Source organism: Dendrobates tinctorius, unplaced genomic scaffold (assembly GCF_039654945.1).
Source record: "Dendrobates tinctorius isolate UK_male_01 unplaced genomic scaffold, ASM3965494v1 ptg000171l, whole genome shotgun sequence".
Classification (NCBI taxonomy): domain Eukaryota; kingdom Metazoa; phylum Chordata; class Amphibia; order Anura; family Dendrobatidae; genus Dendrobates; species Dendrobates tinctorius.
Genome location: NW_027361838.1, coordinates 15110581 through 15133419, shown reverse-complemented (window position 1 = coordinate 15133419; position 22839 = coordinate 15110581). Strand labels below are relative to the sequence as shown.

The 22839-nt window shown below is 42.4% G+C and overlaps 1 protein-coding gene across 21 annotated transcripts in view; it reads left to right on the top strand.

The window, feature by feature from the left end:
* Nucleotides 1-22839, top strand: part of EPB41L3 (erythrocyte membrane protein band 4.1 like 3) — a 466618-nt gene that overhangs the window by 395696 nt on the left and 48083 nt on the right. For 17 of the 21 annotated variants that reach the window (XM_073550905.1, XM_073550907.1, XM_073550910.1 and 14 more), the window contains 2 exons: nt 10201-10421; nt 20217-20780. In XM_073550905.1, coding sequence (XP_073407006.1) covers nt 10201-10421; nt 20217-20780 — 785 coding nt within the window. The remainder of the gene's footprint in view (nt 1-10200; nt 10422-20216; nt 20781-22839) is intronic. The other 4 variants (XM_073550915.1, XM_073550914.1, XM_073550916.1 and 1 more) reach the window with 1 other exon arrangement.

Below are 22839 nucleotides of genomic sequence, written 5' to 3'. Positions count from 1 at the left end.
TCCTCCAGGCCCCCGAATCCAAGATGGCGACGGGGGCCTGAGGAAGCTGGCTTCCTCAGTGCCTGCAAAGCGCAGGCATGAGGAAGCCTTCTGCAGTGCCTGTGTCAGATTGCTGATCTGTCACAGTGATCTGTGATGTGACAGATCAGCGACCTGTGATGTGACAGATCAGCGATCTGTCACAGGACAGTGATGTCCCACCTGGGACTATTTAATAAAGTAAAAAAAAAAAATAAAAAAAAAGTGTTAAAATAATTTAAAAAAAATCGCCAAATAAATTAGAAAAAAAAAAAAATATTCCCCCAATAAATCCATTTTTTGGAAATCATAAAAAAAAAAACAATAAAAGTACACATATTAGGTATCGCCGCGTCCGTAATGACCCGCCCTATAAAACTGTCCCATTAGTTAACCCCTTTAGCGAACCCCTTAAAAAATAAAAATAAAAAACGAAGCAAAAAATAATGATTTATTATCATACCGCCAAACAAAAAGTGTAATAACGCGCGATCAAAAAGACGCATATAAATATCCATGGTACCGCTGAAAACGTCATCTTGTCCCGCAAAAAACGAGCCGCCACACAGCATCATCAGCGAAAAAATAAAAGTTATAGCTCGCAGAATAAAGCGATACAAAAATAATTATTTTTTTATATAAAATAGTTTTCATTGCATAAAACCGACAAAAACATAAAAAAACGACCTAAATGAGGTATCACTGTAACCGTACTGACCCGAAGAATAAAACCGCTTTATCAATTTTACCGCACGCGGAACGGTGTAAACACACCCCCCCAATAGAAATTCATGAAACTCTGATTTTTGTTCATTCTGCGTCCCAAAAATAGGAATAAAAAGCGATCAAAAAATGTCATGTGCCCAAAAATGGTACCAATAAAAACGTCAACTCGTCCTGCAAAAAATAAGACCTCACATGACTCGGTGAGTCAAAATACGGAAAAATTATAGCTCTCAATATGTGGTGATGGAAAAACTATTTTTACAATAAAAAGCGTCTTTTAGCGTGCGACAGCTGCCAAACATAAAAACCGCCATAAATAGTAAATCAAACCGCCCGTCATCACCCCCTTAGTTAGGGAAAAATAATAAAATTAAAAAAAAAGTATTTATCTCCATTTTCCCATTAGGGTTAGGGCTAGGGTTAGGGCTCAGATTAGGGTTAGGGGTGTGTTGGGGTTAGGGTTGGAGTTATAATTGGGGGGTTTCCACTGTTTGAGCACATCAGGGGCTCTCCAAATGCAACATGGCGTCTGATCTCAATTCCAGCCAATTCTGAGTTGAAAAAGTCAAATGGTGCTCCTTCCCTTCCAAGCTCTGCCATGCGCCCAAACAGTGTTTTACTCCCACATGTAGGGTATCAGCCTACTCAGGACAAATTGCAAAACAATTTTTGGGGTCCAATTTCTCCTGTTACCCTTAGGAAAATAAAAAATTGGGGGCAAAAATATAATTTTTGTGGAAAAAAATGATTTTTTTATTTTCACGTCCGAGTGTTATAAACTTCTGTGAAGCACTTGGGGGTTCAAAGTACTCACCACACATCTAGATAAGTTCCGTGGGGGGTCTAGTGTCCAAAATGGGGTCACTTGTGGGGAGTTTCAATAGTTTAGGTACATCAGGGGCTCTCCAAACGCACATGACACCCGCAGACCATTTCATCAAAGTCTGCATTCCAAAACGTCACTACTTCCCTTCCGAGCCCCGACGTGTGCCCATACAGTAGTTTTCTCCCACATATGGGGTATCTGCATACTCAAGACAAATTGGACAACAACTTTTGGGGTCCAATTTCTCCTGGTACCCTTGGGAAAATAAAAAAATGGTGACTAAAAGATCATGTTTGTGGAAAAAATACGAATTTTTTATTTTCACGCCCGGGCATTATAAACTTCTGTGAAGCACTGGGGGGGTCAAAGTGCTCACCACACATCTAGATAAGTTCCTTAGGGGGTCTAGTTTCCAAAATGGTGTCATTTGTGGGGGGTTTCCACTGTTTTGGTACATCAGGAGTTTTCCAAACGCGACATGGTGTCCGATCTCAATTCCAGCCAAAAACGTCAAATGGCGCTGCTTCCCTTCCGAGCTTTGCCATGCGCCCAAATAGTGGTTTACCCCCACATGTGGGGTATCAGCGTACTCAGGACAAATTGCACAATAACTTTTACGGTCCTGTTACCCTTGGAAAAATAAGAATTGAGGGTGAAAAGATCATTTTTGTGGAAAAAATATGATTTTTTAATTGTATGGCTTTATGTTATAAACTTCTGTGAAGCCCATGGGGGTTCAAAGTTCTCACCACACATCTAGATAAGTTCCTTAGGGGGGTCTAGTTTCCAAAATGGTGTCATTTGTGGGGGGTTTCCACTGTTTTGGTACATCAGGGGTTTTCCAAACGCGACATGGTGTCCGATCTCAATTCCAGCCAAAAACGTCAAATGGCGCTGCTTCCCTTCCGAGCTCTGCCATGCGCCCAAATAGTGGTTTACCCCCACATGTGGGGTATCAGCGTACTCAGGACAAATTGCACAATAACTTTTAGGGTCCTGTTACCCTTGGGAAAATAAAAATTGGGGTAAAAAGATCATTTTTGTGGAAAAAATATGATTTTTTAATTGTACCGCTGTACGTTATAAACTTCTGTAAAGCCCTTGTGGGTTCAAAGTTCTCACCACATATCTAGATAAGTTCCTTGGGGGGTCTAGTTTCCAAAATGGGGTCACTTGTAGGGGGTTTCCACTGTTTAGGTACATCAGGGACTCTCCAAACGTGACATGGCGTCCAATCTGAATTCCAGCCAATTTTGCATTGAAAAAGTCAAACGGCGCTCCTTCCATTCTGAGCTCTGCCATGCACCGAAACAGTGGTTCCCCCCCACATATCAGGTATCTGCGTACTCAGGACAAATTGCACAATAACTTTTGCAGTCCAATTTCTCCTGTTACCGTTGGTAAAATAAAAAAAATTGAACCTGAATTATTTTTTTTATGAAAAAAAGTTGATGTTCATTTTATTTTAAATATTCAAAAAAATTCCTGTGACGCACCTAAAGGGTTAATAAACTTCTTGAATGTGGTTTTGAGCACTTTAAAGGGTGCAGTTTTTAGAATGGTGTCACTTTTGGGTATTTTCTATCATATAGACCCCTCAAAGTGGCTTCAAATGTGATGTGGTCCTAAAAATAAAATGGTGTTGTAAAAATGAGAAATCGCTGGTCAACTTTTAACCCTTATAACTTCCTAACAAAAAAAAATTTTGGTTCCAAAATTGTGCTGATGTAAAGTAAACATGTGGGAAATGTTAGTTATCAAGTTTTTTGTGTGCCGTATCTCTGTGATTTAAGGGCATAAAAATTCAAAGTTGGAAAATTGCGAAATTTTCAAAATTTTCGCCAAATTTCCGTTTTTCTCACAAATAAACGCAAGTTATTTGAATGAAATTTTACCACTAACATGAAGTACAATATGTCACGAGAAAACAATGTCAGAATCACCGGGATCCATGGAAGCGTTCCAGAGTTATGACCTCATAAAGGTACAGTGGTCAGAATTGTAAAAATTGGCCCGGTCATGAACGTGCAAACCACCCTTGGGGGTGAAGGGGTGAAGGGACAGAGGTTTTTCTCCGGAGTTGGTGGCTACGCTGTTGAAAAGTAGGAAGCCAGGAACAACTAACATATGGTAGAACATGGAATAAGTTTCTATAGTTCCTGGGGAAGCCATTAGACCAAAAGCCCCCCGATTAAGGCCATCTTGGAATTCTTACAGGCAGGATTACAGCTAGGACTAGCGGTAAATACCCTAAAAGTTCAGGTGTCTGCACTGGGCGCACGATATAACTGCAACATAGCGGCAAACAGATGGATAGCTAGATTCATTAAATCCTGCCATAGGTCCAGACCGATCCCATTACCAAGAATAGCCCCGTGGGATTTAAACCTGGTGTTAGAAGCCCTTACGAAAGAGCCATTTGAACCAATTCAACAACTGCCGGTAAAATATCTTACCGTAAAGACCATTATTTTAGTGGCCCTTACATCGGCCCGTAGAGTAAGTGACTTGCAGGCCCTCTCAGTGAATACACCTTATACCCAGGTGTACCAGGACAGGGTTGTCCTAAAAACAGACCCTGCTTATCTACCTAAAGTGGTATCAGATTTCCACCGTAGCGTGTACCAGGACAGGGTTGTCCTAAAAACAGACCCTGCTTATCTACCTAAAGTGGTATCAGATTTCCACCGTAGCCAGGAGATTGTCCTCCCCTCCTTCTGTGAGAATCCAAAAAACCCAGGGGAGGAGAAATTCCACAAATTGGATGTAAAAAGGGCCCTGCTAGAATATATATCAGTGACTAGCCAGTGGAGGAGGTCCCAGCCCCTATTTGTAGCCTTCCAGGGTGAAAGGAAAGGTTACGGAGTATCAAAAGGGACCATAGCCAGATGGATTAGGTAGGCCATTAGTGTAGCCTACTCAGCTAGTGGCATCCCGACTCCTGACGGCATCAAGGCTCATTCCACCAGACCTGTGGCGACCTCCTGGGCCAAAAAGGCAGAGGTATCAATAGACCAAATTTGCAAGGCCGCTACCTGGGCCTCACCATCAACCTTCTTTAGACACTATAGATTAAATCTATCTTCCGTGCTGACTTAACTTTTGACAAACCTACAAAGTACAGGGGTTCAAAAGCACCTGGATTCAAAAAATCCCAATGACTCACAAAAAACAATTTTCTTGTGCAAAATCCATTAAATTTATTAAGTGTCCTCATAAAAACACATATATACAAAACAATGAGTACATAAGGTGGCAGACTGACAGCAAAATCACCTGTGCAGTTGGTAATCATAACAACTAACACCATATAGGTGAAGCGGACGAGAGGCAATGCCTGATGTCATAGTATAGCATTACAGGGATAACAGTGTATCTTGAAAGAACTGTATGTAGGGACGCATCTGATCCCAATCTGCATAGTGCACAGGGAGAACAAGGCTCACCAATGGTATACCTGAGACCTCCCTAATTACCCAGTCTTTTTAATACCATGCCAAAACATCCTAGTATAGAACTGGAAATCTCTTGCCCATGTGGGAGTTACAGGTGATGCTGACTAGGCCCCGACGCGTTTCGCTCCAAAAGGCTTCCTTGGGGTGTTGTGTGACTAATATTGTGGGTTAGGGACCCTTTTATAGAGGCGCTAATCATACTGACGCTCGCGGCCATTTCTAGCCGCGCATGCGCGGTGAACACGGATTCCCCGCCGCGTCATTTCCGGCCATCCCGGAAATCGACGCGCGTCATGGCATACATGTCGCTATGGATACCCGACGGGCGCCGAAGCCGTTCGGATGCCTTCCATGACGCGGCGGGCATGTGCACAACGCATGCGCCAGCCACAAAAAGCCTCAATTGGAGAAGTGAGTGAGCGCAATGGCAAGGTGCAATTATACACGCACTCCTGGCCATATTAATAAGAGCCAAACATAATTATCTCGACCATTGATCTTTAAGAGGACTACGCCAAGAACACATCCACAATACACATTACGTTACAACCATTGTGGCCAGGACAAAAAAGAAACATGTACAAAAAATAATAATAAATAATAATAACTATATATTAAATAAATAACTTAGGTAAGTAACAATAGGAAAATGAGGTTTTCGGTGGCGGTGCGCCGGCCGCATCCCATGCGCAGTGTTGGTATAGGTTTATCGATGATGTTTTTTTGATTTGGCAGGGCCCAGAGGCTGCCCTCTTGGACTTCATCCGTATACTCAACCAGAACATGTACAACATCAGATTAACGTATAAAATCAATGCTGAAACCATTGATTTTTTGGATATTAAGGTTATGGTGGATGGGGAGGGCAGAATACAGACAGACATTTTTCGCAAAGACACTGTGGTTAATGCTTTATTGCATGCAACCTCTGCCCATACCCCATCCACCATCCGAGCAATCCCTACCGGACAATTTCTAAGAATGAGGAGAGTGTGTTCTACGGATGCGGCCTTTGAGGGTCAGTCTCGGGACCTTAGCTCCAGGTTCAGTGAGCGGGGCTACAGTAATAGATGTATCAAGCAAGGCTATCGTCGTGCCCGGGGTACTCCACGTAGCCAATTACTCTGTGGATCTGAGCGAAATGACAACCAAGATCAACCATTGAGATTTATTGCAACGTTCAATAACCAATGGTCTGATATGCGCCAAATCCTCCAGAAACATTGGTCAGTCCTTATGATGGATGCTTCTTTGAGTAAAATTTTTCCTAACCGTCCACTCATGGCAGCTAGTCCTAACCCCTTTGGTGCATCGAAACAACGCTGGGGTTGTTACCCCTGCGGCACATGCCGTGCATGTAGTAGTATTATACGGACTTTTGATTTTACATCGTCTGATGGTGGCAAGGAATACCGCATCCTGACCTACATCTCATGCAGCTCACGATATGTCGTATATTATGCGACATGCCCTTGTAATTTGATTTATGTGGGCTTAACATCTCGTGAGCTGCGTGTGAGGACCCGGGAGCATGTCAGGGATATCCTGGCGGCTAAGGAATCTACGGATATCCCTGGCCTAAAGACAATCCCCAGACATTTTAGACTCTGCCATGGTTCAGATCCATCTGGATTACAGATACGTGGGATTGATCGGGTCCATGGTGTGATCAGGGGTGGTAATTTGAAGCGCATGTTGGCACAACTCGAGTGTCGGTGAATTGTTACCCTCGGCACTATGCATCCTAAAGGTTTAAATGAAAAATTATCATTTTCATCATTCCTATAATCTGTCCTTGTTCTCTCTCGATTTTAATTGGTGTTGTGGGTTGTTTTTATTAACATATTTTTTATTCGTTTAGTTTGAGTATATATGACTATTTGGAATATTGAAGACGATTTCTTTCATCATGCTGTGAAGATTTGGACCCTGTTTATAGCACGATCTGAAGAAGAGCTATCTATAATCTTAATACATTGATGTGTTCAACCTAGTATCATGTTTTATGTTGTATCATTTCATGTGTATTCAATTATACCTTCTTTTTGATCCGGATATGACATATTAATATGCTTTTTGTGGTATGACATTTTCGGCTTATTTATTTTATTTCTTTATTTTTTTATTTTTTATTATTAGTTGTTATTTTTCTTTTATTTTATTATTTTTTTTATACCTTGTTTTTTATATCATTTCATTTTCCTATTGTTACTTACCTATGTTATTTATTTAATATATAGTTATTATTTATTATTATTTTTTTTACATGTTTCTTTTTTTGTCCTGGCCACAATGGTTGTAACGTAATGTGTATTGTGGATGTGTTCTTGGCGTAGTCCTCTTAAAGATCAATGGTCGAGATAATTATGTTTGGCTCTTATTAATATGGCCGTGCGTGCATAATTGCACCTTGCCATTGCGCTCACTCACTTCTCCAATTGAGGCTTTTTGTGGCTGGCGCATGCGTTGTGCACATGCCCGCCGCGTCATGGAAGGCATCCGAACGGCTTCGGCGCCCGTCGGGTATCCATAGCGACGTGGATGCCATGACGCGCGTCAATTTCCGGGATGGCCGGAAATGACGCGGCGGGGACTCCGTGTTCACCGCGCATGCGCGGCTAGAAATGGCCGTGCGCGTCAGTATGATAAGCGCCTCTATAAAAGGGTCCCTAACCCACAATATTAGTCACACAGACCCCCGAGGAAGCCCTTTGGAGCGAAACGTGTCTGGGCCTAGTCAGCATCACCTGTAACTCCCACATGGGTAAGAGATTTGCAGTTCCATACTAGGATGTTTTGGCATGGTATTAAAAAGACTGGGTAATTAGGGAGGTCTCAGGTATACCATTGGTGAGCCTTGTTCTCCCTATGCACTATGCAGATTGGGATCAGATGCGTCCCTACCTACAGTTCTTTCAAGATACAGTGTTATCCCTGTAATGTTATACTATGACATCAGGCATTGCCTCTCGTCCGCTTCACCTATATGGTGTTGTTATGATTACCAACTGCACAGGTGATTTTGCTGTCAGTCTTCCACCTTATGTACTCATTGTTTTGTATATATATATATATGTGTTTTTATGAGGACACTTAATAAATTTAATGGATATTGCACAAGAAAATTGTTTTTTGTGAGTCATTGGGATTTTTTGAATCCAGGTGCTTTTGAACTCCTGTACTTTGTAGGTTTGTTTCATGTGGAGTTGCCTGATTGATTTTGTAGTAGATGGTTTGATCAACTAGGTATGACACCTTGGGTAAAAATGACTTAACCTTTGGTAGAAGGGTGCTGCAAGCGGTGGTCCCTCCCAAAAATGTTTCGAAGTCTCCAAAAATCTCTCAGGTGTGCTGTCATGGGTGAAGGGAAAACTACCATGGTTATTTACCGGTAGCCGGTTTTTCCGGAACCCATGACAGCACCCGTATATTCCCCTCCCTTTTTCACCATATGGGTGTGCACGTTAGTAGGGTGTATTTGTGTGATGTGGTGTTGGATAAACATGTAACTAACCGGGAAGTCCTCTCAATGCTCTGTAACCCAACTGAAGCTGGGGAAAGGTGCCGCCCCTTATATTTCAGTAGGTTCCAGTCCTGGCGGGGCGGATCCGTCTCTCTCTCTCAGGTGTGCTGTCATGGGTTCCGTAAAAACCGGCTACCGGTAAGTAACCATGGTGGTTTCTCCAGCTGTGGTCACTGCAGGGTAAATGTGTGGCCTGCATAGATTTGAAGCAAATCCGCTAAATACTGCGTGTGAAAAGAGGTCCCTTTATATATTATAGTAAAATTTATGAAAACACTCTAAAGCAAAGTGTTCTAGTTGCCCATAGTAAACAATCATTACTTTTATTTTGTATTATCTTGAAAAATGATAGCTCTGATCTGATCTTTCTCCCATGTAAACAGGCTGTTTTATTGCTTGTTTTAATCGCAAAAGTTAAGTTGCATTTAAGCTGTTCTTGCTCACATCATCAACTAGCAGATCTGCAGCTTTCCTCCTAACATTAACACCTTCAACCACAGCCAATTTCCGTTTTTTCTTTTTTTCGTTTTAATTTTTTTTTCTCCCCATCTTCCAAGAGCCTTAACTTTTTGTTTTTCCATTCACATATCCATATAAAGGCTTTTTTTTTTTTGCATGACGATTTGTACGTTTGAATGTCACCATTCATGTCATGCACAGGAAAGTCTGGGAAAAAAATTCCAAGTGCTTCGAAATTGCAAAAAAAAAAGTGCAATTCCAGAAATGTTTTGGGGTTTTTTAATTTATCATGTTTATTATATGGTAAAACTGACCAGGCAATATGATTCTCCAGGTCAGTATGATGGCGCAGACACCAAATGTGTTTTTTTTTTTTTTTTATTATTATTATTATTATTATGTGCTGAAAAAAATTTGGAAATTTGAAAACAAAATTAAAATAGCTCGCATTGCTATTTTCAAAGACCTGTAATGTTTTTAATTTTCGGCTATTTTTTAGGTAGATACAATGTTTTAATCGCCTCTTAATGCATTTTATTGCAATTTTTTATTTTGATAGCTCGGACTTTTATAAATGCAGCAATACCAAATATGTGTTGTTTTTTTATTATTATTGCTTTATTTTTAAAGGGTCAAAAGATGGTTATTTGAACTTCTTTTATTTTTTTCATATTTTTAAAAACTTTTTTCACTTAACTATATTTGTATGTCTTCTATGAGATTTGAACCTGCGATTATCTGATCGCTTGTACTATACATAGAGGGGCTACAGCATCACTATGTATAACAAAAATCACAATCTCCTATGAACGGCCAGCTACAGTCCAGCTTTCACAGGAGTACCATATTGACGGGCACAGGGGTCTTCAGCAGACCCCCAATCTTCCATGGTTGAATAATTCAGCCATCTTTTGTCCGCATCAAAGTCAGGCACTCTATTCTATGATGTAATTGTAAGTCATATGTCAGGAAGGGGTTATTAATGTCTAATTATATGAGTAGAATATTCTGAGTGACCATTTACATTTATACAATATTTACAGTGTATATATACACACACACAGTTTTCATATGTGAAATGTTTGCCATATGTATCTCAATCTGCACATACTCAGCCCTTTTTGTTTGCTTGCTTAAAACAGACCATCCCATACTTAGTTATTTTTTTCCCCAAATATCATATTTGCTTTTAGCATCAGTGAATGAAAACCATGACTTGTATATGAAGGATTCTGTGTCTGCCACAGAGGTGGGAACTGGCCCATACATCACAACAAAGGGTGCATCCCAAACCAACTTGATTGCATCAGCAACCCCAGAGAAAAAGGTTGAGGAAGAGAAAAAGGAGGAAGAAGAAAAAGCCAAGAAAGTAGAAGTTGTCACTACTGTTACTACAATACGTCATGATACAAAGGTATTTATCATTATCTCTGAATCAATGATTCAGTTTCAGAATTGTTATTTACAGTTTGGTTTATTCTAGCCGGCAGTTATGATTATAAAGTTGTACAGGGTTATAAAAAATATTTGTTCTTTTTCAGAAACGGTGCCTTATCTGTCCACAGGTTGTTTGCAGAATTGGAGTTAAAAAGGTTGTCCACTATTGTAAAAGTTCAATATAATGGCCCCAGAGTGGTGTCAGAAATAGACAAACCCCTATGCTCACCTTCCGGACTGGTGCCACGTCCATGCACTTGTTATGGTGTTCCTCTTGGTTGTACTGGTATCTTGTACTTGTAATTTTTCATTTCAAATTGATGACATCATTCTTGTTTTTGTTTTGTTTCGCCTGTCCGAGATATTAGCAATTTGCGACCTAATGAGTTAACTAAAGTTAAGTATTAAGTCCAAATGGGTGTTGGATAGTTTTCACTGGGGTGTGTACTTCTGCTTCCTGTATAACGCTGACCAATCATAAGCAGGCAGCAACATAGAAGTGCAGAAGGACCTGTGAAGATGTTATCATGGTCACATGACTGGAGTCCACAGGTCTTCCCAGATGGAGTTTATATTTTCACACTTCTGTGCTGTGTAATATATATCTTCAGTACTTATTTAGGTTGCGCACTCTTGCTGGCAGGACTTGTGTACTCAGGTCGTGTGACTCTGACGACATCATCAAAGGGCCTTCTGCACTTCTGAGTTGCCAAGTGTATGATTGGTTAGCATTTTACAGAAGGCAGAAGTACACACCCCCAGGGAAAATTATCTGATAACTTTAGTTAAGTCCAAGTGTGTGTTAACTCATTAGGTGTAAAATATTTGATTGCAAATATCGCTGCAACAGGGAGACTAAATAATAATAAAAAAATTATTCCACAATTACATTGTTTCCAGTTCAACATGAAAAACTTGGTGAAAGGTCCTCTTTTATTTAATTTACTGTCCCTCTTTTTCTTTTTAATTATCCTATGCATGTGTCTATTTTGAAATGTAAGCAATGACTACATTTCCCAGGTAGTGCCAAGTAATCATATCTGAAATAGAAATGATCTCATACCCCAGTCCACTCATATATTATAAATGCAGTTTGAAGTTCTCATTTTCCCGCCACTGCTAAACTTTACATTGCCATGCAGCTGATACACACTTGATACTTTGGGGCAGATTTACTTTTCTGATTTGGAGCAATTTGGCCCTTCCAGTTATAGACCTATTTATTATAAGTCTAAGTATTCCAGAGGTGTGGCTTAGCTGCAAAGGGACGTGCCTTAAAAAGTGACAATGCACAAAATGGTGCCCACCTAGGAGCAGTATAATGTTACGCAAGAGCGTTTATAGATGCATGAAATTTATCATTCAGCATGAGCCACTATGATAAATTTGGTGCATTTTCAGACTTTCTATTTCACAGGATTAGTAAATCTGCCAATTATTATGTTGCCTTTGGTTGCTTGCGCATATTACTGTAATTCATTATGCTGCGGCGCTCAAAAATTTAGCCACCTAGTGTCTTTTTACAGTAAGGGAATTTTTTACTATATGAAAAATGATAACAAACCTGTGATGAAACAAAAAGGGGCCCATAAAGCAACAGGATGCCTTTTACTGAATTAGGCTACTTTCACACATCAGGTTTTCGGCGTCAGGCGCGATCCGGCGTCGTGCCGGAACGCCGGATCCGGCAAATGTTTCGTAAAACCGGATGTGACGGATCCGGTTTTCTGGCGGATCCGTCTTTTTCTGGACAGACAAAACCGGATCCGTCTCATCCGGTTCATCCGTTTTTCTATCCGTTTTTCAACGGATTACGCCGGATCCGGTTTTTAAAATTGACCCTTGTGGCCTTCCGAACGGGATTGGCTACTGGAAAACTATATATAGCATGTTCCTACAGCCCTTCTTTGACAGGTTGTAGAGGAGAAAGTGCAGGTTGGAGAGAAGAGCAAGTTACTGGCGAAGATGGATGTTGTCATTGGAAATATTTTGAAGAATTTGGCGGATTTTACAGCGGAGGCAAATCGTTTGAGGGTGATTGTTCTGGAGAAGGAGAGAGCGAGACAGCAGCGCATCAGGCATCGTAGACGACGTTTGTGGATCCACCCCATCACAGCCAAGAGAATGACACGTGGGGTCTATTCTACACTATGCATGGACCTTCGACGAAACCCGGATAAATTTTTTGGATATGTTAGGATGAAAATGGAGAATTTTGATTACTTGGTGGAGCGCATTGCACACCTCATAAGAAAAGCGGACACCTATTGCCGCTTCTCTGTTTCACCCGCAGAGCGTCTGATGGTGACTTTAAGGTAAGCCACATTTATTGGATATGATCGCATCAGAGCACACTTTCACTGCAATCTTGTTGGTGGTAATTTGTATCTCCAAGTGTTATAGGTCAGTTTTGGTATGTAATGCTGTGATTTAAAACTAATTTATTGTTTTTTAATTCCCCACAGATTTCTTGCAACTGGAGAATCCCTTTCGTCACTGCATTTCCAGTACAGACTCGGGATTTCCACCATATCTGGAATTGTGAAGTACACATGCCGTGCACTGTGGGACTCCTTAGCTGAAGAGTTTTTACCAGAGCCCACAACAGAGAGGTGGATTGAAATTGCTGACAAGTTTCAACAGATATGTCAGTTTCCAAACTGCTTGGGCGCTGTGGACGGGAAACATATCCGCATTGTAAAGCCAGCTGGATCGGGATCGGAATTTTTCAATTACAAGAAATATTTTTCAATTGTCCTCATGGCCATCGCTGACGCGGAATACAAATTTATTGCGGTTGATATTGGGGCCTATGGCCGCTCCAATGACTCTCAAGTTTTCAAACTGTCTGCCATGGGGCGTAAACTGTATGGAAACACCTTCCAGTTCCCACCACCTAGACCGCTGCCGCAAACATCTGGTCCACCTATGCCATTTGTCTGTGTAGGGGATGAAGCCTTCCAGCTGTCAGAACACCTTTTGAAACCGTACTCTAGCAGAGGATTGACAAGACCAAAACGCATTTTTAATTACCGCCTCACAAGAGCAAGAAGAATGGTTGAATGTACCTTTGGTATTCTGACAGCCAAATGGCGGGTCCTATTGACTGCGATCAACCTCAAGACAGAAACTGTGGACGAGGTGATCAAAGCGTGCGTGGTACTCCACAATTTTGTGATCTGCAAGGAACCCATTTCCATTGAGGACACCTCTGAAGAAACCACCTTGCAAGATTACCATGACATTACCACTAGAAGTTCTGTGACGGTTTCAGTAATGAGGGACAATTTTGCACTATACTTTGTCACCTCAAGGCAGAGTACACTGGCAGGATGACAGAGTGTGAAAGATTTGTGCCCTAACCAAACTTGTGTACCTTCTGTACCAACAGTATATACCTTTGCCAACCAAAGTTGGCTATCTTGTCATGGTCTCTATTTTTAGCTTTAGGCCACAGGTGTGTACCTGGTTGTGTTTTATGCAAAGTATTTCACCTTTTAACAAAAGTTGTGTACATTGTTAGGAAATCACCAACAATAAACACAACTTTTTAGGTGAAATACTTTGCTTCAAACACAACCAGGAACACAACTGTGGCAAAAAGCTAAAATTTACCCACAGTTATATACCTAGTTTTGAATACCATTTCACCTTTTAAATACCCTGTATTTAACCTTTTTCGCCGCAGAAAGAAATGACAGACAACCAGTGTAAAATAATTTAACTTTTATTGAAAAATGTTTTTTTTAGTAAACTTTTTTAAAATTTTAATAAACTTGTTTAATAAAACTTTGAAACTATAAAACTGAAACCATAAAACTGGTCATTTTTATTTAAATACACACATTATAATTCTGTGTAGTGTGTGGTGGAAATACTGCTGTAGGGGCTGCGGGACACTTCGACACTGGGAGTGTGGAGAGAGGACTGGGATCGTGGTGGGGAAGGAACAGTTAGAGGTGAAGGTGTGGAAAAAACTACAGAATGGGTGGACATGTGGGAAGCAGAAGAGGTGGTGGGTGGTGGAGTGGAGGGTTGGGCAGGGACTGTAGGAGCAGATGATGTTGATGGCAAGTTGTATGGGGAAGGAGTTTGGTATGGGGCAGGTTGCTGGAAGTGGGGAGATGTCTGGTACGGGGCAGGTTGCTGGAAGTGGGGAGATGTCTGGTACAGGGCAGGTTGCTGGAAGTGGGGAGATGTCTGGTACTGGGGAGGTTGCTGGTACTGGGGAGTTTGCAGGTACTGTGGAGGTTGCTGGTACTGGTGAGGTTGCTGGTGCTGGGGAGGTTGTTGGTGCTGGGGAGGTTGTTGGTGCTGGGGAGGTTGTTGGTGCTGGGGAGGTTGTTGGTGCTGGGGAGGTTGTTGGTGCTGGGGAGGTTGCTGGTGCTGGGGAGGTTGCTGGTGCTGGGGAGGTTGCTGGTGCTGGGGAGGTTGCTGGTGCTGGGGAGGTTGCTGGTGCTGGGGAGGTTGCTGGTGCTGGGGAGGTTGCTGGTGCTGGGGAGGTGGATGGTATGTAATAGGAGGGGGAGGATGGAAAGTGGCTGGAGGTGGATGGTATGTAATAGGAGGGGGAGGATGGAAAGTGGCTGGAGGGGGTGTAGATGTAATAGGAGGGGGAGGATGGAAAGTGGCTGGAGGGGGTGTAGATGTAATAGGAGGGGGAGGATGGAAAGTGGCTGGAGGGGGTGCAGGTGGAGGAACTACTGTGGTGGGAGGAGGAGGAGGTTGGGAGGTAACTTGCTGGAGAGCAGCGTGGCATGAATGCATTACATGCATCTGCTGGGCAGGAGAGAGCGTTTCCATGCACTCCACAACAGACATGAAAAAGGTGTGGTTTGGAGAAGATCTTGCTTCTGAATGCATGGTTTGCAGAAGTGTCTTCACCTCCAGAATGCTGGAGTTGATCTGCTGATAGCCTGCGGAGATTTGCTCTGACAAGACTTTTAGACAGTTCTGGAAAGATGCATTCAGATGCAAGAACTCTGGCGCATAAGTCTTTTCCTGACCCCTCTGCCGCTGCCGCCCAGTACCCGCAGGTGTACTAGAGGTGGCAGGGGCAGAAGGGTGGGGTAAAGGGAAAGCGATCTCCTCACCAGCAGCTTCATGTAATGTAGGCGGCCACGATGCTCCTGTGCTGGTGGATGGGACAGATGGGTCGAATGTGTGGGAAGGCTGGGAAGGTGCAGATGTACCGGGGCGGTCGAAGTGTCCCTCGGTGCCGGTCTCCTCAGGGATCGCCTCAGAAGGGTCCAATCGTGCCGGCTCCCGAGTGCTGCTCACCGTGCTGTGGAATAAAGAGAAAAAAAACAATTAAAATACTGACATGGTATGGCCCTGGCTGAAAAAAAAATTTACATCTAACATTTTTTTTCACATGTGGTGTGTAATATTTACCTTCTGGTGACCATTGTTTCCCGGAGGAACGACAGGGCTTCTGCGTACTTGTACTTGGTCCTGCGTCCTCCAGATCCACTCGGGGCCCGCATCTCTTTATTGAACTCCTTCTTGAAACGATCCCTCACAGACCGCCACCGATTCACAATTCTGTTCCCTGAAACGAGAAAGGAGTGGTTAGTATACAACATCAGTGTTTCCCAAACTCCAGTCCTCATGGTCCCCAGGGGTCATGTTTTCAGGATTTCCATAGTAAATAGAAATCCTGAACACATGATCCGTGGGGACCACGAGGACTGGAGTTCGGGAAACACTGGTTTACATCAAGCAACCGGTACTGTATATACTTACGCTCTTTAATCTGGGCCCGAGCTTTGAGGTCCTCCCAGCGGCCCACAAGGAGCGAACAGATTTCCTCCCAGAGTCGTCGGGTAACGATCAGGTCAGCGTGGCGGCGGTCAGCCATATTCCAGAGCGGCTCCCTTTCTCTGACGAGATCGATGAGGCGGTCCACATCAATCCCTCCATCCTCACCGTCAGAGTCGGGAGCACGCTGTGAAGGCTGTTAAAGAAAAAGACAAAAATAACATAATTAGCCTCCACAAAAGAAATGAAATAAAAAGTGCAAAAAAACGAAGCAAAAATATTTATACTTACACGCTGGTGACCGCCGCGTTGCTGTCGCCGACGACCCTGGGAGGCACTGCGAGGACCTCTTGGCCAAGCACCAGATTGGGAAGACTAGAGAAGAAAACAAAAAATGTTATGGCTTTGGATGTAGGCATTTGTTTGCTGTGTGTGGTCTGCAGAACATTGTTTTCTATGTGTTGTGTGTAGTGTGATGTTGTGTTTCTGCGTTTGATGCAAAAAACTTACCAATTGTGAGCCCACTCCAGGTGTCTGTCCACCCCTTCCTTCTTCTTCTGGGAGCTCCTCTTCATCTTGTGATTCCTGTTTTGAAATAAAAGGCAATGAATAGACATATATTACAGAGAAGATGGATTTTGGAAATAAAAACTTACCGTCAAACGCTGACGATGCGAGGGAGGGCTCCCAGAAGATGATGTGCTGTCTTCCTGGTGGCCACACTCCATGCCTGTGGGTGGTGTTCCAGCTGCTGCCATTGCTGCTGCTGCTGCTGCTGCTGCATCTATTGGGCGGCTGTTGAATAAAGAGAAACAAAGGGCCAATGAATATCTTGATATTCAATAGCCCTAGTTTGGAGGAATGGGTTATTTGATAATTACCGTCTCTCATCTGCTGCTGGCCTCCCCTCCTCAGCATGTTCTATTTGCTGCTCCATTTGGGGTGGTGGTGGTGCGGATGGTGCTGCAGTGGTCTCCTGCCTTCTCCTGCGCCTGGTTGCTGTCTTGGGTGGCATGTTGGGTGTGGCTGTGGGTCCCACTGTCTTGCTTTTATATATGTCTTGTGGGCAGAGCTACTGAGCATGCTCAGACCAAAAAACCGGATCCGGACGCCGGATACGGCTTTCGCCGGATACGGCACATTGCGGCGCTCATAGGCTTTCATCGCGACACATTGCCGGATCCGGCGCAAACCGGATGAAACGCATGGCCATCCGGCGCTATCCGGCGCAAATGCAAGTCAATGGGGGGGAAACCAGATCCGGCATTGCATTTCGCCGGATCCGGTTTCTGTCAAAAGCGCCGGATCGCGCCTGACGGCGAAAACCTGATGTGTGAAAGAGGCCTTAAGGAGTTTTCTGTGTAATTACAACAATGGTATTAATGTAGCTAGATTATTGATTTAAAACCAGTATATTTATCAGTGTCTGCTTTTAGTATACCGTATATCATTGTGAGGTCAGCAATATTCTTTCTTTCAATATACTTTACCTTGAGCTGTCTTAAACCTCTTCACACTTACGGTTTTTGTGTCCCTGTGCGGTGCGTGTTTTAAAGGCCACACATACGTACACATGCACACCTATTGTGTTCAGTGGTGGTGCAAACATGTCACGTTTTTCACCCAGTGTGTCTGTGTGAAAAACCCGCAAACGTCAGGTTTTTTTTATCAGCAGCATGGAAAAATCTGTGTCATCAGTGTGACACGTACCTGCGCCTGGGAAGAAGCGATACAGTTCATATTGTCCTCAGGAATCGGTTGCTGAAGGCAGCTCCTATAACTATCGCTTGATTGCCCTGTGTCACTCCTGTGTAAAATAAAGAAACATTTAAAAAAAAAATGCTATGGGCTCCTGCACAATTTTCATAAACTGCAGAGGGAAACCTTATGGCTAAGGCCTGATGTTAATAATCAGGGAAAGGGGACAATCTCCCAAAAGGTTCCCAGGCTATTAATAACACCACACAGCTGTTTGTCTAGCTTTTACTGGTTAATTTACAGGGACCCCAGAAAAAAATTACGAAAGTTCCCCCTATAAATTCATACCAGCAAAGGCTAAACCGACAGCTGTGGGTTGATATTAAAAGCCTGGGAGGGCATCATGGATATAGCTATCCCTCCCAGGCTATCAACATCAGCCGCTCCTGAAATGGCGCATCCATAAAATGTGCCAAATCTGGTGCTTATCCTCGCTTTTCCCACTTGCCCTGTGGCGGTGGAAAGTGGGGTGATAGTTGGGGTGGTCGGGTGGGTTGATGTCAGCTTGTCAGCTTCATATAGTCAGATACAGTGCTGTGCAAATTAATTGGGACAAAGCATTTTTTTTTTAAGTAAAATCGTAAGTTGGTTACCAGTCAGTGAATCAAACCAGTTTTAACCGCTTTGAACAGAGGTGTGAATTCCTGTTCAAAGCAGTTAAAACTGGTTTGAATCACTGACTGGTAACAAACTTAGGATTTTACTTAAAAAAATGCTTTGTCCCAATTAATTTGCACAGCACTTGTAACATCATGCCCAGGGGTTAATAATGGAGAGGCGTTGTCCCACGTCATAGTCCATCTCGGCGACATCTCATTTTCAAAATGAAAGGTGCCATGATGCGACGTTCACTCTGAACACCCCAGGACACAATGAGCTGCTGCGAGCGCAGCTTCAGTGACAAGCTGTGACGTCATAGAGGTCACCGCTGGTCAGTGAAGCTGTGTTCCCACACGCAGTTCACTGTTCTCGGATTCACTCACGGCTGTTAGAGGAACATGACAGCTGATCAGATTAGCTGTCACGTGCAGGCTATGATGCGGACTCGGCGCTGGAGCTTGCATCAACGGCAGGGACGCGACCTTTGAAGTACCTATACGTCAAAGGCATTAAAACACATAGACCTAACAACTACGATCACGTTGTGCAGAAATTTCAACACCAAATACTTAACGTGTGCACATACCCTTACAGGGATTTTATAAAATCATGGAAAAGCTGCAAATAAAGCAGTGTAGGCAGAATGTGTGATCACAGCCTAACTAGACATTCTTTTTGTTCTTTGATTCATTTTGTCCATTGGTCTTGGTCAGCTAAACTTGATGCGTAGTTTGTGTTACAGATGACATAAAACCAAAAACTAATCAGAAAACCGCTATGCACACACCCAGGTACATAAAATAATGGAACAGAAATTTAAATACCATTCACACTTTCACTTTGAACAATGTTGTATACTTGTGGTGATGATCCCTTCACCAGCATTTTATAGTAGTGTGCGATCAGAATATTTGTATATCCCAGTATTGCTGTTTTATCTCATAACTTGCAAGGCCCTGATAAGGGAAAACCCATATCTTTGACTCTCACCCCTTTTATCTTTTGAGGAGTGCATATACAGGACAATAAGTAATGGTTTATATTTGACGCTTTAAAGAATGATGATATATTATTTTATGTACGGTATAGGATTCTGAGGATGGCTGTTTTTTCATGTATCTCTTTGGTTTTTGGTGCCTATTTTATTTATGCATTGATGCAACTTTGCTACACTCCTATTAGATATTGTTGGGTGGTGCCACCATGAAATAACAGGCTGATCTAACTGTTGATTGTTATCCCAAAATAGGAGTACAGGGTAAATCTAAACAATCAGTTTAGGGTTAATGTATTTCTCCAATACCTTACCTCATTGATTGTCCCAACCTGCTTCTGCCAAAACGTAGCATGACACCACTCCATGTGGATGCTGAAGCTGTCATTTTATGAAAGAAGCAGATAGCAGAAATCTTTTAGGATCTTTGTGTGGGATCACAGTTGAGTAAGGTATTTGGTAATTACGGTACCCTACTAAATACAATTCTGCCTTTAAAATGTGAATTGATAAACTGAAGATGACAGTATATCTACCATTAGAAGATTAATGGAATTGTTATGCTTTTTATTAAATTTTATGCAGTATGCCATTTAACTAATCGCAGTTTTCTTTTTGTCCTTTTGATCTTACACCTTGTTTGCTGCTTTCTGCCTTCAGCCATCTTGTTTTGCAACTGACTCATTTCACTCCTCTCCACACCCACCTTCTAGTCCCTCGACATCTTCAACCAATTTGCGTAGGAGATGTAAGGAGAATGCTCAAAATTCAGTGGCTTGTAAGCCGAGTGTAGACACAGTACAGATGTCTAGTGAGTCCGAGTGGGACCTGGAGCAAAAAACATTGCTGTACCCCAGTGAGGATGAGTTGGCCATGAGCTATAAGCAACAAGCCGGCAAAGGCGGGACACTGTTTTCCTTCTCCTTGCATCTTCCAGAATCATTCCCTTCTCTTTTGGATGATGATGGCTACCTTTCCTTCCCTAACATTTCTGAAGCCAGTTTCCTGCCTGAAAGTTTGCAGCATTATCTTCCAATACAATCTCCTTCCCTCGTCCCATGCTTCCTTTTCATCTTTTTCTTTCTGCTCTCTGCCTCTTTCTCCGTGCCATACGCCCTCACGCTCTCTTTTCCTTTGGCTATGTGCCTCTGCTACCTGGAGCCCAAGGCGGTCTCCTTGAGTGCCTCTCTTGACAATGACCTGAGTGACAGTTCAGATGATGAGGTGTGTACCTCGGCATAGAACACACCTTTACTTTGTGTTCAGTGTTAGTCCTAAACAGTGCTAGAATGCTACCATACTGGTCCAACTTTCAGAGCCTCATTTATGTCTGCTTGCTACTATTTGGAAGTTTTGTCCAAGGGCTGCAAGGGTTAGGCACAACATTTTAAAACTATTCTGTGCTAGTAATAATATAATCATGGTTGCAAAACGCGAGTTACATTTGTACAATGTAGAAAAGTTAAAAATATTTGTATTAAACTGTTAGTAGGGAGATTTTAATGAGAATGTAGTCCTAGAAGGAACAAACTAAAAAACAAAAATAAAACATACTTCGTTTGGAGGGGCCCCCACTAGATGGGCAAAGTTTAAGCAGCTGGACTCCAGGAAGAGCTTTAGAATTAGGCACATTCTTTTATTTTAGAATTTTCGAAGTAAGCATATTTTTTACTTTTTTTTTTTTTAAATGGTAACCTGAATATTTCAGTATACTTTACTGATGTTAGCACTTTCACACATTACTAGCCGTATAATCTGCCAATATGTACTGTCAACTCTTTACACTGAAAGTGATGTTAGACTGCACTTAAAGGGAATCTGTCACCTCACCACTTTTTTGGGCTATCAGGTAAAAATATCATTCAATTTAGTGTCCCCTATGTATTACACAAGTACTTTTGATACCCCCTGACTCCCCACGTATGATCCATAAATACCGTTTTTATTCCTCCTGCGCTGTATGTAAATATGCTCGGTCCAGTCTGATGGGCGTGGCTTATTGTCGGTCTCCCCCACCCCCCTCCTCGCTCTGCGCATTCCTTTCGGTGAATTTCTGCAATTGCGTAGAGTTTTGGTGCATGCGCATTCAAATGGTCTCTTGTGCGTGTGCAGTATGCTTTGCCCAACTGTGGGCAAAGTATGAAATCAGTATTACGCATGCGCCGGCATAAGCGATTGCTTTCTATGCTTTCTATGTACTGGAAGTACATAGTACACTTCCGGGCCATAGAAAACAATCGCATATGCCGGCGCATGCATAATACTGATTTTATACTTTGCCCACAGTTGGGCAAAACATACTGCGCAAGCGCGAGAGGCGATTTGAATGCTCACGTGCCAAAACTCTACGCGAACGCAGACATTCGCCGAAAGTAATGCGTAGAGCAAGTGAGGAGGGGGGAAAGACTGACAATAAGCCACATCCGTCTGACCGGACCGAGCATGTTTACATACAGCGCGGGAGGAATAAAAACGGTATTTATGGATCATATGTGGGGAGACGGGGTATCAAAAGTTCTTGTGTAATACATAGGGGACACTAAATTGAATGATATTTTTACCTGATAGCCCAAAAAAGTGGTGACAGATTCCCTTTAACTGGTTTAGTATATCGAGGTTTTTGTTATTTTCAATTTGATACACAGGTTATTGAAATTCCCAGAAAATCCCTAAAAAAGCCAGATTTAGTAATGAAAGTCTGAGACAGTTCTGTAAGTCCAGTGCAATATTATTAAGCTCTCTGGACGGTAAGCTGTAAGGTATATTAAATTGAATGCACACAGCCAAATGACCAGTGAGACAGGTGAATTGTAGCTTGGAAATAATAATAACAAAAATTAGTAGTAAATCCTTATATTTTCCAATATCAGTTTTTCTAAATACAACCAGCAGTTTCATTTTTGCATAAATATTGCTTGTGCCTGATCCTTTCTATCCATTGTGTATTACATACTGCATGTTCTGTGTCTGACATGTCTGCATTACATTTGGCTATAGACATTGTCAAAGCCAAAGTGTTGTGTAAATCATTTTGTAATCCCGGAGCAGTTTCTGCATGACGAGCGCTGCCTAGCTTGTTATTAGACAGATAATAGAAAAGAATGGAAGAGAGGTGATTGAAATACACAACTGTTTAATTCATGTGCACATTGTTGTGACCAATCACTGGTAATCGTGCAATTTATTACGTTTTCCAGCGTTGAATATGGCGTGATTTTAGGACTCACTCAGAGTCATTTGGTGTTACCATTCTTTTCAAATAGATTTATTTCTGTTTTGCTTT